The 23,566-nt window shown below is 35.7% G+C and overlaps 1 protein-coding gene across 1 annotated transcript; it reads left to right on the top strand.

Moving 5' to 3' along the window:
* Positions 1-241: 241 nt before the first annotated feature.
* fam76b (family with sequence similarity 76 member B) lies at positions 242-13,825 on the top strand. The gene is made up of 10 exons (XM_039744070.1): positions 242-2,516; positions 3,410-3,474; positions 3,873-3,927; positions 5,898-6,053; positions 8,036-8,217; positions 8,725-8,772; positions 10,502-10,579; positions 10,762-10,897; positions 13,300-13,401; positions 13,530-13,825. Exons 1-10 carry the CDS (start codon positions 2,430-2,432, stop codon positions 13,617-13,619), a joined length of 999 nt encoding a protein of 332 aa, XP_039600004.1. The 5' UTR covers positions 242-2,429; the 3' UTR covers positions 13,620-13,825.
* Positions 13,826-23,566: the final 9,741 nt, after the last annotated feature.

Here is a 23,566-nt window from a genome sequence, read left to right as displayed (position 1 = left end):
TTGATTTCCTTTTCACAGCAACAACCAACCATGGACTTTGATGTATTTTTACGTTTTGTGTGTGTTGGGCTAGGTAGCAATTAAATTACAGAAAACAGCATACAACAATATGTAGCAAGAATGCAATGCTATTAACGGCCCACCAAATTCAATTTTATATATAAAAGTTTTAATTATTAATGGTGTTAATTTAAAAGTGTAGGTGGCCTAAATGATTTGTTTATATCAACACCTTAATACAGTGACATAACTGTCTATATTGTAATGCTACTTCATGATTTTTTTTTTTTTTTTTGGATAGTTGCTCCCACTTTCCACGTACAAAAAAATATATCCAAATGTGACAGTATAATTGCTTTATCATATCCAGTTTTTGGGAGATGACCGTGTAAAATGAAAAGCTATTCTAGAGGGGAAAAATTATTTAAATTTAAAAACGGTTATAAATCTCGTATGTAATTTTTGTAAAATATAACGGTCGCTCACGAAGAAGTAGTCACTTAGATGTCCCCATCACCCCCCATATAATCATCTGAAGGTGTCCCCTAACCGACTCATGTAACCCTTCCACTATAACGTCCCTTCATCTGAGCGAAGTCCTGGTGAATCTTCTTTCGTGTTCATCAGAAACCGTTCCTTGTACTCGTGGAGTAAATTCACATATAAGTGTAGGCTTTTTTAAAGATCAGTTTCCTCATGGTTTTCCACCATTATATTCACTAGAAAAACGTTTTTCTTTCTTTTTTCAATGAAGGAAGTGAATTATTTTACCGCGTGCTTACGTGTTACCTGGTCAAGAGAATGGATGGAAAAAAACAATCTTGCATAAATATGTAAAACAAACATTTGAACAACGTATTCTTCCCTGGGCAATTAATGTACATATTTTTAACCTTCCAAATAAAAATACCTGGTTATTTTGAAGGAATAAGATTAGCGAAACAATACTCGAAGGAAAAATGTGTACGTAGCAAATACATGATGTTGAGCTGTTTTCGCCTCAACTAACATTAAGAACGAGACGATTGCAATTTTATGCATGACAAATATGTATGCCATGAAACACTCGGCGGCGTTTTTCACTGAATCCGACAACATTTTTGATAATAAAGTTTCAGTTTCCGAAATGGATTGATCACACGTACATACTGTAACGAACACCAAGATGGAAAGAGTGACCCTGTATTCGGATTTAGCGGGTTGGAAAATGGATGGAAGGAATACTGTAACGAACACCAAGGTGGAAAGACCGAGACACACACTGGATGGAACGTTATTCCACAACAAATAATTTGAAGCAGTCTTCTAGCAGAATCAAACTGGCAAACGCCATGTAAAGTAGCAGTCACTTCACTAGGTAGGCTGTTCAACTCTCGCAGTGTTCCCCATCGTCGTCCTTGTTCCCAGTTACTTCATTATCATCTGCAAAGCTGTATTTATAATGCCATGGGAGTCCCCACCTGCCTTCTTGATTAGAAAGTTATAACGAAAAAGTTCCTGGAACGCAGAGCTCAGCACACCTATGAAAACCCTGCAATCAGTTACCTGTGCACGACCCACCCTTCTCTACAGTGATAATGCTATTAAAATGTTTTTTTGTTTTGTTTTGTTTTTTTGCGAGATGGTTTTGGTGCAAACCAGTGTATAAGTTCCATTTCATCTGACCAACCAATGCCACCTTCAGCCAACTCCTGTTGTATAAATGTGCCTTATTGATTTTATTACTAAAGGAAAAGTGCTCGCACTCTGCTTCCCCACTCATTAAATAAATAAATAAAGCACGACAACCGTTTTCGTAATTTCAGAGTGAATTGTATGAGAAACTTTTTTTTTATAATGAATTTGGTCAGGTAAACTTGGTGCATACTTAGGCTAAACATTCTTAAGTAGATAATCTCCGAGATTTTACATACGTAAATCTAAATCGGTTATAGTAACTTAAAGTAGTCGTGGATTGTTATGTTTTAGAAAACCGCAGTATGTGTTTCAAGACAAGAATTGTTGTAAAACACTCCCGCCTATAGCAATTGTAGTGGGCGTTGTTGAGTTTGTCCCTACCTTCTGTTTGGCTTCCACCAATCTTCGACGTCATCAGCCTCCAAGATGCCCTTGTGAGTGGCTGCCAGATTTCAAATTGTAGCCTCCTCCCAACCACCCCAGCGTTCCCTCCCCAAGCCATAGGTCAGGTTGCTCCGCCTTCTACGTCATTGTGCATTAGTTTCCGGTCCGAGTACCGCTAAGGAAGCCGAAAAAGGGAGAACTCTTTAAAGGATACTAGAATATTTTGTTAAGAAACGATATTTCTGTCTACTGTGACGGTCATCGGGATTTACTACGCTTCAAAAGCCTTTGGGCGTCGAAGACGCACACCACGCCTCCAGCTTCCTGTCTGTGGCTGGCCTGCTCTGCTCTTGTTGCTCCTACTGGGAATGGCGACTACAGCTCTGTATGCGTGTACCAAGTGTCACCAGCGTTATCCGTTTGAGGAACTTTCACAGGGACAGCAGTTGTGCAAGGTGAGTTCGCTCGCCAGACGGTAAAGGTTAAAACAGGGAGATACGCAGAGTGGAACTGAATACCGGTGTCTATAGCGGGTGGGTGGGTGGGGGGCATTGAAGGGGTTGTAGATTTAAAAGGGGGCTACAGGCCGCGTGCAGCCGGTGCCTTCAATAAATTTGAAGTAGCGGTTACTGTGCAGCCCGCCGCGTGGTATAATATCAGTACTCCCAGTAAGTCAACACCTGGCTCAGCAATAATCATGCCAAAAATCTATTCGACCATCACTTTTATTTAACATTTATAAATGAGAAATACCAGATTTTATTTGTATGTAGACATAGATGATATGTACAATGATCGAACTTTTTTATTTTTAATTTAAAATGTGCATATGCTGGTGTGTTTCAGGTATTTTTCTCGTTGGGTCTTTTCAGTTTTTTATTAAAGTTAAAGCTTGGATTACTTTTCTATCTTGTTGCGATACTATTGTTATCTTTTGAAAATTCGCTGAGTGATAATACTTAAATATGTCTGAAATGGCAAAATATTGAAACAGTATCAACTGATGAATTATTAAAACAATGTTAATTGAAACTTGAAATAAAATTCATTTCGAAACCAATACCTGACCAAGTTATTTTTTTAATGTTGCATGCGAATTATGTTAATTTTTGTTATACTGATAATCCCATTTTTTTTATAGTATAAACTGGTTTGAAAATCTAATGTTGGTTTAAAAATGTCGGTAGTGTGTGTATGTTAACTCTTAGTATAATGTAAACCATAAGAAAAATCAGAGTTACTTTAAATATCCACATTTAGTTTGGATATAAATCAAAAAAATGTTCTCTTTTCTTAATCTATTTGTTGTTTTTTTCTTTGACTCCGATCTACTTGTTGCTTTACTCAGGAGTGCCGGATTGCTCACCCTATTGTGAAGTGTACCTACTGCAGGTCGGAGTTCCAGCAAGAGAGGTAAGTATGACAGCAGTCTTAACTACAGTGCTCATGGAAAGTAATAAGCTGCTTGGTTGAAAACTTAACGGGTTATTGTTCTACATTATTGAATTTCCGTGGATTTCATTTAGCTTTTCTAACACTGTAATCAACAGAAAAAAGTTTAATGTCAAAGGTTGATTCTTTAATGTCTAAGTGAAAGCAGATCTTTGCAAAGTGGTTTAGTATTATTTTTCAATGATAAGAGTTCACATCCTTGAAAGTTTTCACACTTTATTTATAGGCACTGTATTCTGGTTTAATTACACAGCATGTAGTTTTGGATTTCTGTCTTATTTGTATATTTATAGAAACTAAAGTTGTTTTGTCATTCTCTCTCCCCTTTCTTTTTTTTTTTTAACACTTTACGCTTTCAGTAAAACCAACACAATTTGCAAGAAGTGTGCTCAAAACGTCAAACAGTTTGGAACAGTAAGTGTTTTGATAATGTTTGTTTGAATTTCCAAAAGTTAAAATTAACACCTTTTTTGTTTGTGTGTTTGTGTTTTATATATAATATATACACACACAGTGAGATGCAAAAGTTTGGGCAACCTTGTTAATAGTCATTATTTTCCTGTATAAATCGTTGGTTGTTACGATAAAAAATATCAGTTAAATATCATATAGGAGACACACACAGTGATATGTGAGAAGTGAAATGAAGTTTATTGGATTTACAGAAAGTGTGCAATAATTGTTCAAACAAAATCAGGCAGGTGCATAAATTTGGGCACAACAAAAAAGAAATGAAATCAATATTTAGTAGATCCGCCTTTTGCAGAAATTACAGCCTCTAAACACTTCCTGTAGGTTCCAGTCTGGATTGTGGTTGAAGGTATTTTGGACCATTCCTCTTTACAAAACATCTCTAGTTCATTCAGGTTTGATGGCTTCCGAGCATGGACAGCTCTCTTTAACTCACACCACAGATTTTCAATTATATTCAGGTCTGGGGACTGAGATGGCCATTCCAGAACGTTGTACTTGTTCCTCTGCACGAATGCCTTAGTGGATTTTCAGCAGTGTTTCGGGTCGTTGTCTTGTTGAAAGATCCAGCCCCGGCGCAGCTTCAGCTTTGTCGCTGATTCCTGGACATTGGTCTCCAGAATCTGCTGATACTGAGTGGAATCCATGCGTCCCTCAACTTTGACAAGGTTCCCAGTCCCTGCACTGGCCACACAGCCCCACTGCATGATGGAACCACCACCATATTTTACTGTAGGTAGCAGGTGTTTTTATTGGCATGTTGTGTTCTTTTTTCCTCTATGCATAACGCCCCTTGTTATGCCCAAATAACTCAATTTTAATTTCATCAGTCCACAGCACCTTATTCCAAAATGAAGCTGGCTTGTCCAAATGTGCTTGAGCATACCTCAAGTGGCTCTGTGCTGTTGTCGAAAAAAAAGGCTTCCTCTCGCATACAGCATCTCCTTGTGTAAAGTGTGCCGAATGGTTGAACGATGCACAGTGACTCCATCTGCTGCAAGATGATGTTGTAGGTCTTTGGTGCTGGTCTGTGGGTTGACTCTGACTGTTCTCACCATTCGTCGCTTCTGTCTATCCGAAATCTTTCTTGGTCTGCCACTTCGAGCCTTAACTTGAACTGAGCCTGTGGTCTTCCATTTCCTCATTATGCTCCTAACTGTGGAAACAGACAGCTTAAATCTCTGGGACAGCTTTATGTATCCTTCCCCTAAACCATGATGATGAACAATCTTTGTCTTCAGGTCATTTGATAGTAGTTTTGTGACCCCCATGTTGCTACTCTTCAGAGAAAATTAAAGGAGGAGGGAAACTTACAATTGACCCCCTTAAATACTCTTTCTCATTATAGGATTCACCTGTGTATGTAGGTCAGGGGTCACTGAGCTTACCAAGCTAATCTGAGTTCCAATAATTAGTTGTAAAAGTTTTGGAATCAATAAAATGACAACGGTGCCCAAATTTATGCACCTGCCTGATTTTGTTTGAACAATTATTGCACACTTTCTGTAAATCCGATAAACTTCATTTCACTTCTCAAATATCACTGTGTGTGTGTCTCCTATATGATATATTTAACTAACATTTTTTATCGTAACAACCAACGATTTATACAGGAAAATGACTATTAACAAGGTTGCCCAAACGTTTGCATCCCACTGTGTATGTGTGTGTGTATTATAATATAAAAAGTGAGACAAATTGAAAAGTAATGCACATCCTAGAATGTCTCAAGTTTTATGTCTCGTAGTGGTTAACATTCATGGAAGACGGTTGAGGTGATTTTCTAGTTGTTAGTAATACATTATGTACCTTCCGTATCATGTGTGCTTATTACAAAGTAGAAACTGATATTACAATCTTGACCCATTCCGTTTATGCCATCTCTTCCCCTTTTCTCTATCTTATTTTTGCAGCCAAAACCTTGTCAGTACTGCAATATAATTGCAGCTTTTATTGGGACCAAATGTCAGAGATGCACAAACTCTGAAAAGAAGTATGGGTCTCCACAGACATGTGAACAATGCAAACAGCCATGTGCCTTCGACCGAAAAGAGGAAGGCAGGAGGAAGGTACTGATTTGACTTTTTTTTTTTTTTTTACTTATCTGTTTTGTCATTATTTTTGCTTTTTATATTTTTCCATCTAGCCCTCTTAATCCAGATTCATAACTTTAGAGAATCTACATCAGTTCCCAACAAGGCATTTGTCACAAGACGGGAAGCATCTCAAAGTGTGGGAAACTTGTTTGTTTGCAGAACACACTGCCACACACACAATCATTTGAATTATTTAGTTTCCTTTGTTAACATCATGGATGTAGGGAGAAAGTCCGGAGTGTGCTAAGAATACCCTACATAAAGACTGACTGGGTCTGGTTCACATCCAGTCTACTGGAGTTGTAAAACAGCATCTTACTGCACTGTACTGCCTTGTTAACATTCAACCCAATTAAATGTTTTCTGTCAGCATTTTAAGGGCCAGTCAAAGAAATGGATTTTATGGCAATTGTTTCGTCCCCCACCCCTTTTATTTCTAAGAATCTTTTTAGCTTTTTAATTTTAATTATTCAAATATAGTAGCAAAAACTAGGTCTTGAGCATTTTTATTTTCGTGTACAAATATTTGAAGATAAGGTGCCTAAGATACAAATGTGAAAAAATGTGTTAATACTGAAAGAAAAAAACTTGGAAGTAGGATTTATCAGCAATCATGCTTTTTATGTAAAAACTGTAATGTTAAAAAAAAAAAAAAAAAAACTAGAAAAAAATTACTTTTCCTAATGGAGTCTAATGAGAAAATACAGTAACATTTAAAAATTAAGACTTGATTCAGATTTCTTTTTTTATAATCTAAATCTTTGCATAAAGTGTCAAAGCTTTAATTATGAATGACAAAAGTAAGAGAGAACACCTTTTTATATATTTATGTATTTTTTTGTTAATATATTCGGTATACATATGATAGAAGTTAAGTATAAAACCTTACAGCAATTGGAAATGTGAAATGCAGTCATCAGTTCAGAAATCAATTCACAGATCAGTGGCATATAAAGCTAAATGAGGTAGGCAGGGATATCTCGTGTTTTAAGAAAGCACATCTGGCAGTTGCAGTATGCATGTTGGGGCCACATGATGTGAAACAGGCACACTGTTACACAATTGGAGTTAATGTGCCGACCACTAATTCCTTGGAGTTTCAATTATGTTTACAAAATGTTACCAATGTAACCGTGACAATTTTATGGTTCATCTGGTAGATTCTTGTACAGCTGATGATCTTGCCACTGGACTATATCAATTTATGACTAAAAATCGCTTGGCATGTGAAATTTAGAGACTGTGTGCTAACTTTCCAGCATAGTAGTGCTCACACCATTTTTTGATTGCCAATAACATGCTATATAAAGGAGCAAATGCTGTACAAGAGGTTAACGGGTATGGTAAGTTCAAACTCAATCTCTGCTTTTTTTCATTCTGTTGTAGTACATAAAACACATAATCGGTGAGCTTTTCTTCTGTTGGTGCAATCCAAACTACCCACATTTCTTTTTTTTCTCATTGAGCATTAATTTGTTTGCAGCTCTCAAGCACACTGAACCCACCCTACCTCTAAAGGCAAAATCAAACCTGTTTGATATTTTGGTTGTATTTTGTAAATGCTTTAATTGCACTAGCTCAGCATAGATGTTTATAAAGAGAGATGAGGTAAAAATAAATTTCAAAAAGCAACTTTTAAAAACATTACCACTTTTTCAAGTTAATATATTTCTTCGCACAATTTGAAAACTGCATAAAGTTTACACAATCGGTGTGAAATTACTTTTGGAAGCTGGTTCACAATGTGTGTAGACTATCTAACACTTTTTTTTTTTTTTTTAATATGTATACAAATCCGTCTACCTATGAAGTCTTCAGGAGTGCTTTTTTATTTTAATAATTCTGTTGATCATTACTGAAAAACCAATCTCTTTGAAAAATGGGTATGGTTGAACGTTTGTAGAGTAGATTCTTGTAACTAGACTTGCTAAGTGTCTGAATTTTCATTGGTTCAGGTTGATGGGAAGCTGCTTTGTTGGTTGTGCACTCTGTCGTATAGACGTGTCCTGCAAAAGACAAAAGAACAGAGAAAAGGGCTGGGATCGTCTCATTCCAACTCCTCCTCTTCCTCCATTGCAGAGAAGGATCAACATCATTCCAAACATCACCATCATCGGCACAGCAGTGCTCATTCTAAGTATGTCCTTTTTGCCTCTCAGCATTTTTTTCCTTTTGCTATACAGTTTTGGTATTTTTTTTTTTTATTTATTTTTTTTTTTTTAAGTTCCCTTGAAATAAGCATTCTAAATGTGTACATATCATACATTCATCAGTCCTTTGCTTTCATTTCAAAAACTTGTTTGAATAACCACAATGTTCAAAATCTGTTCAGTTAAGTAATTTAACAATTACATTATTGTGCATTTTATGTTTTAGCAGACTTTTGCAAATTTAGCTAGTTTACAGACTATTACAATCTGTAAAATTGTTTTTGTTAGTACATGATAAAATGTTACAGTTGTTGCATTTAACATTCTCTCTCTCTCTCTCTCTCGAACAATTTTCAAATTTCAGCTCCTTTTCTCTTTGTGTTTTGAGAGTTTCACTAAAATGTTGTACTCTTTAGGTCGACTGTTAGGCAGCATGTCTAGTTAAGAATATTTTACTGAAATCTGAGGGTTGTTTTTGTTTGTTTTTTTTGTAGACTGAGCAGTCTTAGTCCTGAACAAGACCAAGGTCTGTGGAAACCAAGGTAAGCAATATTGTGCCTTAACTGTTCTATTTCAATTTCAGGATATACAGTGGTGTGAAACTATTTGCCCCCTTCCTGATTTCATATTCTTTTGCATGTTTGAAACACAAAATGTTTCTGATCATCAAACACATTTAACCATTAGTCAAATATAACACAAGTAAACACAAAATGCAGTTTTTATGTGATGGTTTTTATTATTTAGGGAGGAAAAAAAATCCAAACCTACATGGCCCTGTGTGAAAAAGTAATTGCCCCCTTGTTAAAAAATAACCTAACTGTGGTGTATCACACCTGAGTTCAATTTCCGTAGCCACACCTGTTTCAATCAAGAAATCACTTAAATAGGAGCTGCCTGACACAGAGAAGTAGACCAAAAGCACCTCAAAAGCTAGACATCATGGCAAGATCCAAAGAAATTCAGGAACAAATGAGAACAGAAGTAATTGAGATCTATCAGTCTGGTAAAGGTTATAAAGCCATTTCTAAAGCTTTGGGACTCCAGCGAACCACAGTGATAGCCATTATCCACAAATGGCAAAAACATGGAACAGTGGTGAACCTTCCCAGGAGTGGCCGGCCGACCAAAATTACCCCAAGAGCGCAGAGACGACTCACCCGAGAGGTCACAAAAGACCCCAGGACAACGTCTAAAGAACTGCAGGCCTCACTTGCCTCAATTAAGGTCAGTGTTCACGACTCCACCATAAGAAAGAGACTGGGCAAAAACGGCCTGCATGGCAGATTTCCAAGACGCAAACCACTGTTAAGCAAAAAGAACATTAGGGCTCGTCTCAATTTTGCTAAGAAACCTCTCAATGATTGCCAAGACTTTTGGGAAAATACCTTGTGGACTGATGAGACAAAAGTTGAACTTTTGGAAGGCAAATGTCCCGTTACATCTGGCGTAAAAGGAACACAGCATTTCAGAAAAAGAACATCATACCAACAGTAAAATATGATGGTGGTAGTGTGATGGTCTGGGGTTGTTTTGCTGCTTCAGGACCTGGAAGGCTTGCTGTGGTAGATGGAACCATGAATTCTACTGTCTACCAAAAAAATCCTGAAGGAGAATGTCTGGCCATCTGTTTGTCAACTCAAGCTGAAGCGATCTTGGGTGCTGCAACGGGACAATGACCCAAAACACACCAGCAAATCCACCTCTTAATGGATGAGGAAAAACAAAATGAAGACTTTGGAGTGGCCTAGTCAAAGTCCTGACCTGAATTCAATTGAGATGCTCTGGCATGACCTTAAAAAGGTGGTTCGTGCTAGAAAACCCTCAAATAAAGCTGAATTACAACAATTCTGCAAAGATGAGTGGGCCAAAATTCCTCCAGAATGCTGTAAAAGACTCATTGCAAGTTATCGCAAACGCTTGATTGCAGTTATTGCTGCTAAGGGTGGCCCAACTAGTTATTAGGTTCAGGGGGCAATTACTTTTTCACACAGGGCCATGTAGGTTTGGATTTTTTTTCTCCCTAAATAATAAAAACCATCATTTTAAAAACTGCATTTTGTGTTTACTTGTATTATATTTGACTAATGGTTAAATGTGTTTGATGATCAGAAACATTTTGTGTGACAAACATGCAAAAGAATAAGAAATTGGGAAGGGGGCAAATAGTTTTTCACACCACTGTATAACCCCTTGCAATCTTGGTGAACCCCAAGATTTAGTCAGTTTTTCTCTTTCTTCACTAATGTGTTTTAAAAATGTTTTTTACAGCCATAAATCATCCTCTATTCAAAATGAAACTCCAAAGAAGAAGCCAAAACTGGAGACAAAGCCATCTAATGGAGATAGGTAAATTTAAATAATGGCTCATTATTGCTCATAAACCCCAAACCCCCTGGTTGATGTCTGGCAAGACTACAATCATGAAACACTAGTGGAGGTGTGCATGTTGCATTGTGATTGAATTTTAATTGGCTGGGTTAAAAAGGCATATTTAAGCAATGACATTGTGTTTTTTGTTTATTTCACAGTAGCTCCATTAGTCAGTCTATGGATTCTGGAGGAACAGATAATTTTGTCCTCATTAGTCAGTTAAAGGAAGAAGTGATGTCACTCAAACGACTGTTGCAGCAAAGAGATCAGACTATTCTTGAGAAGGAGAGAAAGGTAAGCTTTCCAGCATGCATTATTAGAATTATCGGTGTCAACCTCGTTTTAGAAGCATTCTCAGTAAACCATGAAGTAAATGAATGCAAGAGTAGGTAATTTGGTGGGCATGTCTACTATAGTCCTTGATGTGCAGATAGCATATTTGCTATTGAACATATGAGAAGGAAACATTTTGACCTGTCGAATGGTATAGTGTAGATTTATATCTGAAATGGACGTTTAAATCATTGAAAACATTTTTTTAATACATTGTACATGTACTAGGTTTTAAAATAGGAGAACAAAGCATCAGTATTTGCAGTTTGAGGTAACTGCAGAAAATTTCTGTGTTGCTAGAACATACATAATGAACAGTTCTCTCTGAACCTCCGACTAAAGAGTTTAGGATAAGACATGGACTTTTAAAATTTTTCTTTTTTTTTTTTTTTTTTTTTTTTTAAATATAAATCTGGATTGTGTGGTTCTTTATATGTCGACATAAATAAATGTGCCCCCCATCTTTCTTTGTCTCTCACTCATTTACTCACTCGCGCACACACAAAAAAATACATTTGTCCAAATGAGGGTCCTTGTGGTGTGTGTGTCATCTGCCAATTTGTGTTAGTCCTTTTATTAGTCTTGGCTATCAATTGGGTGAAGAAATAAAAAAAAAAAAAACTAACAAAGAAATGAACACAAACTTCAGTCTTTGTAGATGTGTATACAGTATTTTGCACTTTCTTGGAACTTTAAATGTATTCAATCATCAAGGTCTCAGCTTTTGGAAGGTTTTTTTTCCCTTTTTAAACTAATGTGGTCTAGTCCAGCAAAAGCCTTATTGATTTAACTCGATACATGCATGAATTGCAAAGGCTAAAAAGTACTTCTGTCTGAGGCTGTTAAAATTGGATTATACATGCTAATCTGTATGCAGAACTTTGCAAAACAAAGACTTAAATGACAAACCTTCCACCTTTTAAAAATGTTACACTGTTTCACTTTTTTTTTCATATAAACAGAGTGCTTTTTATGTGTCTAATTCTCACACGTAAGTATTTTTGTAAAGCCATTTTCTGCAGGAACTACAGCATTAGTTGTTTTGGGGCATGTGTGTAGGCACATTAGAATTGGTCTGCAAATTTTGCCTTTTGTGAAAGTTAGTTGAATCATGCTTGTATAGCACCATTTTCAAATTGTGCCACAGATTCTCAATTGGACTGAGTCATAGGACCTTTTTGACCCTGAGCCAGTCTTGTGGTTGGGGTCATTTTCCTGCTAAAGGATTTATTTTTGTCTAAGCTTTAGTTTTTAGGCAGACTGAAACAACACCTCTTGCAGTGTTAACTTGTATTTTTCCACTATTCATTGTGTTTTTAGCTAGATGCCCATTCTAACAAGTGGTAGCCCCACTGCATAATGCTGTCTCCCTCACTATATATATATATATATATATATATATATATATATATATATATATATAAATAATGAGAGAGAATGTTAACCCATTTATAGACCCTTTCAATAATGTATGCATTTGTATTTTACTTCTAATTTCTGAGTGCTCTTTAATCTTCATTATCGCATCTATCCCTATTCTAATCCAGAACATGCGGCTGTCATTTGACTGATTCACTGGTGGAGTCTACTTTTAAGGCAACAGCATCCACTCTAGAAAATGGTTGGAGCTTCCACAACATAGTCTGAATACTTTCATAAACATCCTTTTTTTTCTTCAATTCTAACAAAACAGCATTGCCAAACCTACTTTATTTCAAAGCACATAAACTCCAAAGTATTCTTGACAAGTATATTACAGTGTAGAATTAGGTGTTCAGTAAAATTAGTCAAGATCCTTTTGAAAGGCACGGTATGTGACTTTGTTCAAAGACATGCTACTCATGGAAATTCATTGGAGTTATGCCAGAGATTAATAAGGAAGACATGTCATCCTTTGTGGGATTCTCGCCTCCATTTGCACGTGCCCTTGACTTACCAGCTTTTCTGGTAAATTCCATGGATATCTGAAAATAGTTATAAAAGGAAAGAGGCATACCTTACTTTAATTCCTTTGTCCTATTTTCCTCCATTATTGTGAGCATCTCCAACGAATGTCAAGTTAAATCTCTTTATATGCAATACAGCTAATGTATTTTGCATAGTCTAATGCTGGATAGTGTAGACCAAGTGAAAAATATCAGAATGACTCCAGCACTTGCAGTTAACAGCCCACTTTTAAAATATTGCCTGAAATATAGCAGGGTATTTAAATGCTTGCTAGCATTTCAAGTCCAGGTTTAATGTGCCTATGTATAATAGGAGGGCAACTGACTTGATCTTGCAATAGACTATAGGAGTGGTTATTTCTTTGTATACTAGTGTTTGTTACTGTTCAGCATTCCTGTGCCTTTTTTATCTTTCAGCTAACAGAGTTAAAGGCTGATTTTCAGTACCAGGAGTCAAATATGAGAGTGAAAATGAACAATATGGAAAAAGCACACAAAGAAGCAATGGAACAGCAGCAGGTAGGTCTACAAGACCAGAAACTATAGTGGGTGGGATAAAGTTTCATAACATTTTCATACCTTATGAACATATCCATTCTTATTTTTTTTTTTTTTGGTGAGTTAACTTTTTATTTTTTTACTTGCAGGCAAAGAACCGTGAGCTTCTGAAACAGGTTGCAGCTTTGTCAAAGGGCCGGAAATTTGAAAAGACTGGAGGCACATTTTTATCTCCCTAAGGAAAATGGAAGGGGGGACAGAAATAAAGTATAAAGATGTTTTAGCTGTCAACACTGTGAAGCTGTGAAATGAACATTCAAATTTGGGTTATCCAGGAGCACAACATCAGTCTGCGCAGTTGAACAGGCATAAGCAAGTTGGACACCACAAGGCTGGTGTACAGTTTTGTTGTGTTTTTGTTTTTGTTTTTTTTTTTTTTTTTTTTTTTTTTGGTGTTGGGTTGTGTTTTTTTGTTTGTTCCCACCAAGCAAAGAAACACTATGGCAATAAGTTCACCAGTCACAGCAAATCTACTTGAAACAAGACAGAACATTGATACCATTTAGAGCTGCCTTCAGGTGTGGCCAAGAAGCAGACGTTCAGCTATCTTTCCACAGTACTCTGCAGGTCAGATTTGGTCATAGCTATATTCTGCGCGTGGTCATTTAAGGCAAATGTTGGCAGCAACACTGGTTGCGCAATGTGAAAGCTGGTCAATTTTATCTTTTTAATGACTCAAAACCCGTCTGTCTCTTTTTTTTTTTTTTTTTTTTTTTTTAACTTTTTTTATTTATTAATATGTTTGCACTTCAGTCTTGCCGAATACAAAGTTGAACTTCTTCATAAATACATTTATTTTGAGAGAAACTTAATTTGCTCCAAGTCTCCTTAAGTCAAGCCCCCAACATTTTTAATATTATTATACTAATGTATGGCTGTAAAACCTAACAGCTTAGTGTTGATCTGTGATAGGAGTTGAAAAAGATGAACAGCAGGCTGTGCAGGCTAAATTGAGAGGAAACACCCTTCACCATCATCTTAAAAGAAGCACCAAGAACCCAACATCAGTGCAATATTGTTGAATCAGTTATATAATTACCATGTGCAATAATGAGAAATGTTGCGTTTTAATCTATTGCCAACACTCTTTAACTGGAATTACAAATGAATGTCCTTGTGTAAAGGGCTGGTGCCTCTCCTTTTAGCAGTCATGCCTCTCCAATGAAGTGTGAAGTGATGCTTAGGAGATTGAGATCTCCACTGACAGGGAGAGAACTAAAGACTTTAGATGCAGCATCTGTAAAATGTTATGAAAGTCTTATGCTATGGCTTTCTGGTCATTTTTCTTTTAACCTCGGTTTTCAACTTGAAACCTCCACGGGGGTCCCCCATGCAGGGATGGTGCCTGCTATGAGGAAAGTGCATGCAATCCCACTGCTGGGGCCGTGGCAATTTGTACTGTATTATACTTGTAGACAGAATTTTAATCATGTATAAATGGGATATGTAGGGCCTTTGTGTAAAACTTGTTACTTGTATGGTTTATAGTTGGTGTATGTAAAGAAATTAATGTATCTAGAATCTGCTTTGAAATCTCACTTTTTTTACAGCTTTGATCAGAATGCTGTACCCACCCATTGTACAGTCTCACTTTTGTACTTTTTGCAAACCCAGTATTTCAAAATATTAAAACTTGGTAAAATCAAAACTGTTGTGCATGTGTGGTGCCATACCTAACTTCCTGCATTTTACATTCATGTCCATCTGAATCTTGCAAATTTTAACTGATCTTATTGTAATGACTTGTAAACAGCGAAAGTTGAATCAAAATCCATTCTGTTTTGGCAGTAGCAGACCTCAAAGTGTAGGCACAGTAACGACTGCATTTGTAAGCTTTGTAATGCAATGCTGTTACATTAGAATAGAGCATTTTCCTAGTAGCCCCTCAAAATAAGCACTGAGTGTGCTACTGTAGAGTCTAAAACAACTTTACAGGATGGGAAGGGGGTTATAAAATTGACTTAATTACGAAATATGAAAAAATGTGATGTTGCCATATGTTAAGGGGAAAAGCCTTGTATGTGAAATTTGGACAAAGCTCTCTAGTAGATCTTGTCCGGTGTGTCTAAAGTTTTAGCAGGAGTGTGAAAATTTAAGTCCCAAAATTTCCAGTAAAGTTGTAGCCCATTTCTATAATAGATTTGCATAGTGCATTTTAATTGCTTTCCATTGTATTTTTTTTTCTTTTTACCTTACTACATCATATTTGATTTGTGGTAAAGTAAACTTGATTTAAATCCTACATTTTCAGTAATTCAGTTAATCATATGGTAGTTCGTTCTCTCTCTCTCTCTCTCTCTCTCTGTCACCTAATTTAGAGTTGCTAGTTGCCCTAATCTGCACACCTTGGGGATAATATGAAAGAACTGCATCCAAAGATGAATCGTACAACCACAGAGAGAATGTAGCAGCTCCACACAGTACTTGGTTTTGGATCTGAACACTGGATCCTGGAGATGTGATCCTGCCTCGCCATGCAGAATTGAATACTCCAGTTAAACTCTCAGTATTTTATCAAATTGAAAAAAAGTCACTTTTTTCAAAAGGAAAAAGCTACACTAGTTAACTTAATCTAGCTAACACTTTGCACTGCTTATCTGCTAATTTCTAAAGATTTATATAATAGCACAATTTTGGCCAAACAAATCCCCTTTGCAAAGGCAGTATACACATACCACACATCAAACCAACAAAAAAAGTAATTTGCTTCATAACCAAATGTAACAAAAAGGTAGGTTCTGTGTTTCTCAAATGATCCCTTTTGAAAAGAATCTTTGACAACTCTCCTAGAGCAAAATTTAAAGATAATTGACTGGTGATTTGTGATGTCTGACAGAGTCCAGCGGTGGTCACCAAACACTCGGCCATTGTCTCAGGGTTTCTATGTTGAACAAGAAACCTTGTTTGTACAATTTATATATATATATATATATATATATATATATATAAAAATAAAACTTTTACTATCAAGCATAATGAAGTGTATCCATATTTTTTTTTTCTTGTTTGCTTTTGACTACTAAATTTTTTCAGAAAAATTCAGTTTGTGTGAAGAAACAGGAAGTTATTAGGTGTGAGACAATACACTAAGCCCACGATATCCTTCATTATATGATTTCAGGCTTAACAATATGATACTCCTACAATATTACATTTTCTTTAAAGAAATGTATGTTTAATGTTTAAAGGTGTTACACAAACATTTTTGGAACTAAAAATATTCTGTAAAATGTTCATAAATCAAAGCACTGCAAAATCAAATCGGTGTACAAATACACAAGTTTTTATAAGCCATTTCTTTTAACAGAATATCTGCACTTCAGTAACATCCAAATTGAATTTTTTTTATTTTATGAGTTAACATCAAAGATTGCGCTAAAAAATGGCTGTTCCATAACTTTCTACCTGAATGCCTTTCTGAACAGTTGGTTCCTATTTATCCTCTGTAGTTGTTCACTGGGTATAGATGTACGATTTGGCAGCTTTTTCATTCTCCCATCATGCTAGAGGACTGCTGTTGACAGCAGTACAACATCTGCTGCTGCCCCTACATCCGCAATGTTTATGTAAGGTGTACCAAGAGCGCTTGAGCACTCATTTTCACATCTAGTTCTTGATAACTGCAGTGTGTGTGTATGTGAAACAGTCAACCTGGCATGTCGATGTTGTGCACTGACAACTTACCCGTCATTATATAAACTGCAGAATACTTCTGCCAGGGTACAGTTGGTTTGTCATTGCATGCCTTGGCTCTAGTTTTTCATAATTTTAAATCTTCAGTTTTCAACAAGATGTTTTCGTTTCTTTGTTTTTTTTTGTTTTTTTATTTCATTCATGTTGTAATTTCATGTTTAAGATCTGCAATACTTGACCAAATTTCATATTGCCCATATTTTGTATCAGAAACCTTTGATAAAATAAAATTTAGTCTTGTGTCTAGGTAATATTCAAAAATATTGTAGGCTTAAACCATTGAAGAATAAATTCTGTAAAAACAAAAATTCGCTGTTACTCCTTGATGACCTGATCAAACCCAATGTAGTACTCATAATATCCAACCATCCATTATCCAACCTGCTATATCCTAACTACAGGGTCATGGGGGGTCTGCTGGAGCTAATCCCAGCCAACACAGGGCGCCAGCCCACTGCCGTACGTTTAATATTCATCTATTTTTCTGAACCTGATGGAATCAAAAACAATTTTAGGATATATTCTTTCTATATGTGAAACTCTGCAATTGTTACTGTTCAACAGAAAAACTGTCAATTTTTGACAAACTCTTTATTCTTTCCATATTGCACAGCACACTTAGTTAGGAGGCACTATTATGTCAAAATGAATTATAAATGGCTTTTCAATTCATTTTTATGATACTATTCGTGGAGTAGACTAAGTACGTGCAATTAATCTGCACACTTGATCCTTGTACAGTGTTTGCTTACGTGAATAGAAGCACTACATTAACCACATTGAAAATTGCTTCTCCTCTGCTGTTACCTGGCTATTTTGCAAACAAAAACTTGAGTCAATTGCACTGCTGGAAAATACAACACTCGTCACTGCTCCTATGGCCTATGATAAATCGCTACACTTTCCCTCCCGAAGATTATACAATGTCATATATGCATGCTGAACATACTTAAAAAAGATTACATTCAGTCAGGTTTTCCAATATTTCATAGGCAGGAGCAATACCTGGGCAATGTAGTAGTGGTCCCCAGTGCAAAAGCAGGATCAGTGGTTTCTTGTAATTTTGACAAATGCTAAACAAATTACAAACCTAAACCCCTGATAGGCAGGCCTAATCATGGTATGCCACAGTAAAGAAATGAATCTTCGTCTTGGATTTAGATATTGAGACTTCCAGGGAATCTCCTATACGAGCTGCCAGATCGTTCCATAACCTTGAGGCCCTGAAGCTAAAAGCCCAGCTTTCCACCATTGTATTTATCCTTGGATGTCTGACTTAGAAGGCCAGCAGCATGATATGTTTAGGGACAGTATTGCTGCTTATGCTGTTGTAGTAAACAGGGCCCAACCCATGTAAAGCTTTATATATTAGAAGAAGAATTTTGAAGTCTGCTACATTACATTAACTGGAAGCCAGTTTAAAGTATAGGAGTTCTGTGGTTGACTTCCTTGTTTTAATAATGGTCCTTACAGTGGCATCTTAAATTAACTGAAGGGTACAAGTAGAACAACTTGAGCAGCCTGTGAATAATGCATTGCAATAGTAAGTCCATGCAAGATTAATATCGGTGTTCTCAATAATTGGCAAACGTTGTCTATATTTTTTAAGCTGGGAAAATGTTAGGGGAAAGGTTTGAGATAGTGCTGTAATGTGTTTTTTAAAACCAAAGATAATGGCTATTAGTTTGGTAGACTACTGTAGTGTTTTATCCTACTGATTTAAAGGAAACAGATGCGTCCTTTCAAACATTTGAGATTTCAGTATTCAAAGACTAGTTATCACTCAACCAATCTTTAACTTGTTGACACAGTTGATTAATTAGGGATACAAGAAAAGAAATGACATACAGTCTTTAAAGAATGATATAGCTGTGTCCCATCTGTAACTAGGTCTGGGACTTCAGGACCATCCACATTATGATATAAATATGTTTTGCAGGTGACTTTATGAATCTTGTAATATCATTGGTTGTGTCAGCTTACTCGTGTTTTAGTTTCAGTTTTGTTGACTCACAAGATTCAGAAGAGCATGAAGAAGAGTGTGCTGTAGCAGTCAGTTTAATAGCTGTACTTAAAATGGGTTCAAAATGGATCTGTCATTTGAAACCATTTTATTTATTTTTAATGAAAATTAATCTGCACAAATATTTAGTTTTTTTTATTCAGTATAGCAACCACTCCATTAAAAAAGAGCTTAAATTAGTAATCAATTACAAAAGACCCCAGTATTCTGAAAATGTGTAAAGTCATAATGGGGGCTAACTAACCAAGCAGTACAGATCACAACGTTATTAACCAATATGTATGCTTTGTATCTATAAAATCTGTGAAATTTGTAATTGATTACTTCTATAATTTTTGAAAATGGTTTGGACGAACCGTTAGGCTCGCCTTATTAAAAACTCCGGCAAAGTAGCAGTGTGTTCATGATTTTACACAGGGAACACTTGGATAACAATACAGAAAGTGTGAGAATGCATTATATTCTGTGTGATGTGATTATGGGGGTCTGGAAGATCTTTTGGTCTTGGATCCCCACAGATTTATTTTCTCCAACATCCTGCCAACCGGAGTTTTTATTTTTCTGTACTTACTGGCCATCTGACTATAGTTTGTAATTAGGCTGGATGTTAAAATTCTCTACTGTTATTTAGTTTTTACTTCTTTTTGTAACTCGATTAATATTGTAAGGCACTTTGAACTACTTTTCATGTATGAAAATACACTATATAAATAAACATTGTTGGAAAGGGTGCAAAGGACAATGTTTTCCCCATAAGGCAAGGGAAACCTCCAGAACCCGGTGAGAACCACGGTGCTTTGTGAGAGCACCCATGCATGTCCGTGAAAGACAACATGAGGCGTCTGTGGTGTGAAACCTTGACATCTTATAAAGCTTGAACAAAAGAATCTCAAGATTAACAGGTGATGGAACAAAGCCAGAAATGCTGTCTTGAAAAAATTAGAGAGCAGATAAAAAAGTGTATACCAGCCCCCAACCCACAACCCACACCCAAAACTATAAAGAAATAAAAAAATCGAGAGCAGATAATGAGTCAAATAGTTGGCAGCACATGGCTCCTAACCGGGGACACCACAGAGGACTGGCTGGTGTAGATTAATTTAACCACCCCTAGAATCCAATGTTATTTACTTAGCTTTTTGCTGGACTTCTGTTCCTTTTGTAGCTTTTAATATGTGAAGTGCTTTGAGCATGAGAGAGGAACTATAAAAATAAAATGTACTGCTAATGAGCATGGCTATGACATCAGCTTAAAATACTTTGCTCTACATAATCGTTAGAAACTTTATTTTAACTTGTGTGACATTTTTGCAGTGCCATTTCACTGTCTGTTTCCAGTTGCTGTTTTTTTTTGGGGGATACTGCAACACACTTTTATAGTAATGATGGCAGCACGGTATACTAAATGTCCAAACTTCATAAAGGAATGCATGACAATACAAAAGCAGAAGCTTTCGTTTTTGGGCTGTTTTCATCTTGTTGTTTTGCCGTTCACAATCTGGATTTTCAAGTACTAGTTAACAATAACATTTATTTCTATAGTACATATTCATATAAGATATGTAGTTCAAAGTGCTCTGCAGGTGTATCACTCAAACGTTTTTGAATTCTTTACGACGTTCTACTTTGTCATCTGCTCTTTTTACTGACAAAGAAACTTTCGTTTGTGGGCTGTTTTCCGCTTGTTGTTTCGGCTTTCACATGAGATGTGAAACAAGCTAACAGATGACCAGCTAAACTGGGGCTTCAAACTCCAACCAATTTCACTCCAATCACTTTCTTAATGAGAAGCCAATTCTTGCTGTTAATTAAACCCGTTATTTATTTCCATGGCTTGTTGTTTCTCTCATTTTGCCACAGCACACATTTTGAAAACGGTTGTTTTTCTGTTCTTTCTAAGAGCACCGTCAAAATGTTTTGTTGACCTGAGAGATCAACCTTACCAAGACCACTACCTCTCTTTAATTTCAGATATTGTGTAATGGGCACAAGGGAGCTGGTCATGTGGTGGCTTGTTTTGTGTCTCATTATTGTTTGACTGTTAATTAAAGAAAAAGAAACAATTATGGGGCCTGAGTCAAGTTAAATAAAAGAAGTAATTAGCAGCAAAAACTGGTCACTAATTAAGAAGAGGGTGAGAATGAAAACCTGTAGCCACTGCAACACTCGAGGCCTGGATTTCACCACCCCTGAATTAGACAATCTACAAGTCTCCAACTTAAAATTTAAATCCGAACAATATATTTGATCTCTTTTCGCTGTTCCGTTATTTCACAGAGTAATTTCTGTTTGTTTGCACTAATGCAATCTTTACTGTCATTTGTTTGAGACTTTCGAATTTTCATACTTCCATTATCTCTAACCTGCTCTGTAGGTGTATCACTCCAACGTTTTTCAATTCTTTACGACGTTCTACTTTGTCATCTACTATTTGATTTTTTTTTACGGCCACGGGCGTGGTTAAAACTCTTGGCACAAAGTCTCGCGGGACGTGAAAGTGTCTCTCTGAGAAAGTCATGTCTCGTCTGTCTTCCCAAGATTTGTTTATTATAATAGGTGTGTATATATATATATGTAATTTATTTATTGAAAGCTAATGAAGCTAATTAAAGATGCATCCACTGAAAATTTCACAAAACATTATTACCAGTTCATATTTGGACAGATGATCAAAGCATGTTGCAAATTTGGCAATGACTGAGATTTTATGAAACACTTGAATATAAAACCAGCCATTAAAAGCAGGAAAGGAAATTGCAGGATTAGAAAAAAAAAAACTTCTAATAGAAGTCTCGTATATTATTCAGCTGTATTTGAGTGAGCATTTTACTAACAAAAAAAATGCCGTTACAAATTCAAGTTAGATGGCATCTGTGAAAGCAAGTCACAAATATCAGAACACAGAAAAATTCAATTTTTTCATCTAGAGAAGAGAAATCAAATGCAATAAATGGAAAACTATATGGTCATAGAACTTTTTATTTTATTTGATATATTACTCATACTTAATGAGTTTTGGCATTTATTCTTCATATGGTATGTTCTATGCCCATACACTGCACTCTTTTATTCAGACCTCACAATACTGAACTCTGAAATAAGCTATACATAAAATACTTAGATAACAAATATTCAATACAAGTCAAAATCTAAACTGTGTGAGCGAACACTGAATAAGCAGCCAGCTCTTTTAGGACCTAAACTTTGCCTTTTGGGAGTATAACCTTCTCAAACAAACCATAAAACTCAAGAGTGCCAGGTGTTTATTTAAACTAAATCTCTTTCAAATGTCACCTAAATGCTTAAACAAGCCATACTTTTTACCTGTTAAAAATTTTGATAATTTATCTAATATTAGTCCAAACTGCTAAATATTGATTGAAACGTTAACTTTTTTGCTGATCTGAATCTTTATCTTTGGGTTAATATCTTCATAATGTGCAAAAGTAACTGTTTATTGGTCTAGGGTAATTAGGATCAGAATAGACAATCAGCTTGAGAAAGAAAAGCACTTCTCGATTCCTCAGGTAATTATTATTAAATCTGTGGGCCCTTTAAAGTGTTGTGTATGCTGCACATCGAAGAGGGAAGAAGAACAGGAGAGAAACAATGTATAAACAAAGTTTTTCACCTCATAAATCTATTATGTGGGAAAATCTGGGAAAAAGACTCATATTTTAAAAATAAATATTTTTTTAAAAACGGTAGAATAATAATATTTGTTGGTGAAGCAATTGTTGTAATAAAAATGGCCAGCTCTAAAACAGTTTTGAATTTCTGAAAACAAATAGCATGCCGATTATCACAAAAGAATGTACAACTGTTTTTAAATTATTTCAACGGAAATTATTAAAATTATGAAGGGGAATCTGCACATAGATATGGATGAAGAAAATACAATTAAATACTTTAATATTGCTCTAGCATTAATAATATATGTAATAGCAATCCTAATACGAAAATGTACGTGGGAGTTCTGTCCCATATGCAAAAATCTTTCAGAATTCCTTATAATGATATATGGGAATTTTACCTAGAAATTACCAATAAAATAAAAATATCCTTAAAAATTGTTCATTGAATATACACAGTAAAGAAAATGATAGCTGGGTTTAGGAAACATGTTGATTAGAAGCGTGGGTTGTGAGATACTTAGAAAGAAGTTAAGTTTTTTAAAAATGTTGTGTATACATATATATATATTTTTTTTTATTTAGAAAAAATGTGAAGGTAAAATTGTTAGAAAATGATGTATATTACACAACTACAACAGCTACAGACAGACATGGTTGTTTGAGTTTGCTTTATTCCGATTTAAATAAAAATGGCGAGACAAGAAACTATTTATTTAGATATTTAAGTTAGAAATAAATATTTAGTACAGTGCTTAATATTGGAGGGGGAATAAAT

Source organism: Polypterus senegalus, chromosome 2 (genome assembly GCF_016835505.1).
Source record: "Polypterus senegalus isolate Bchr_013 chromosome 2, ASM1683550v1, whole genome shotgun sequence".
Classification (NCBI taxonomy): Eukaryota; Metazoa; Chordata; class Cladistia; order Polypteriformes; family Polypteridae; genus Polypterus; species Polypterus senegalus.
The sequence above is the reverse complement of the archived record's forward strand: the minus strand, read 5'-3'. Positions and strand labels throughout refer to the sequence as shown.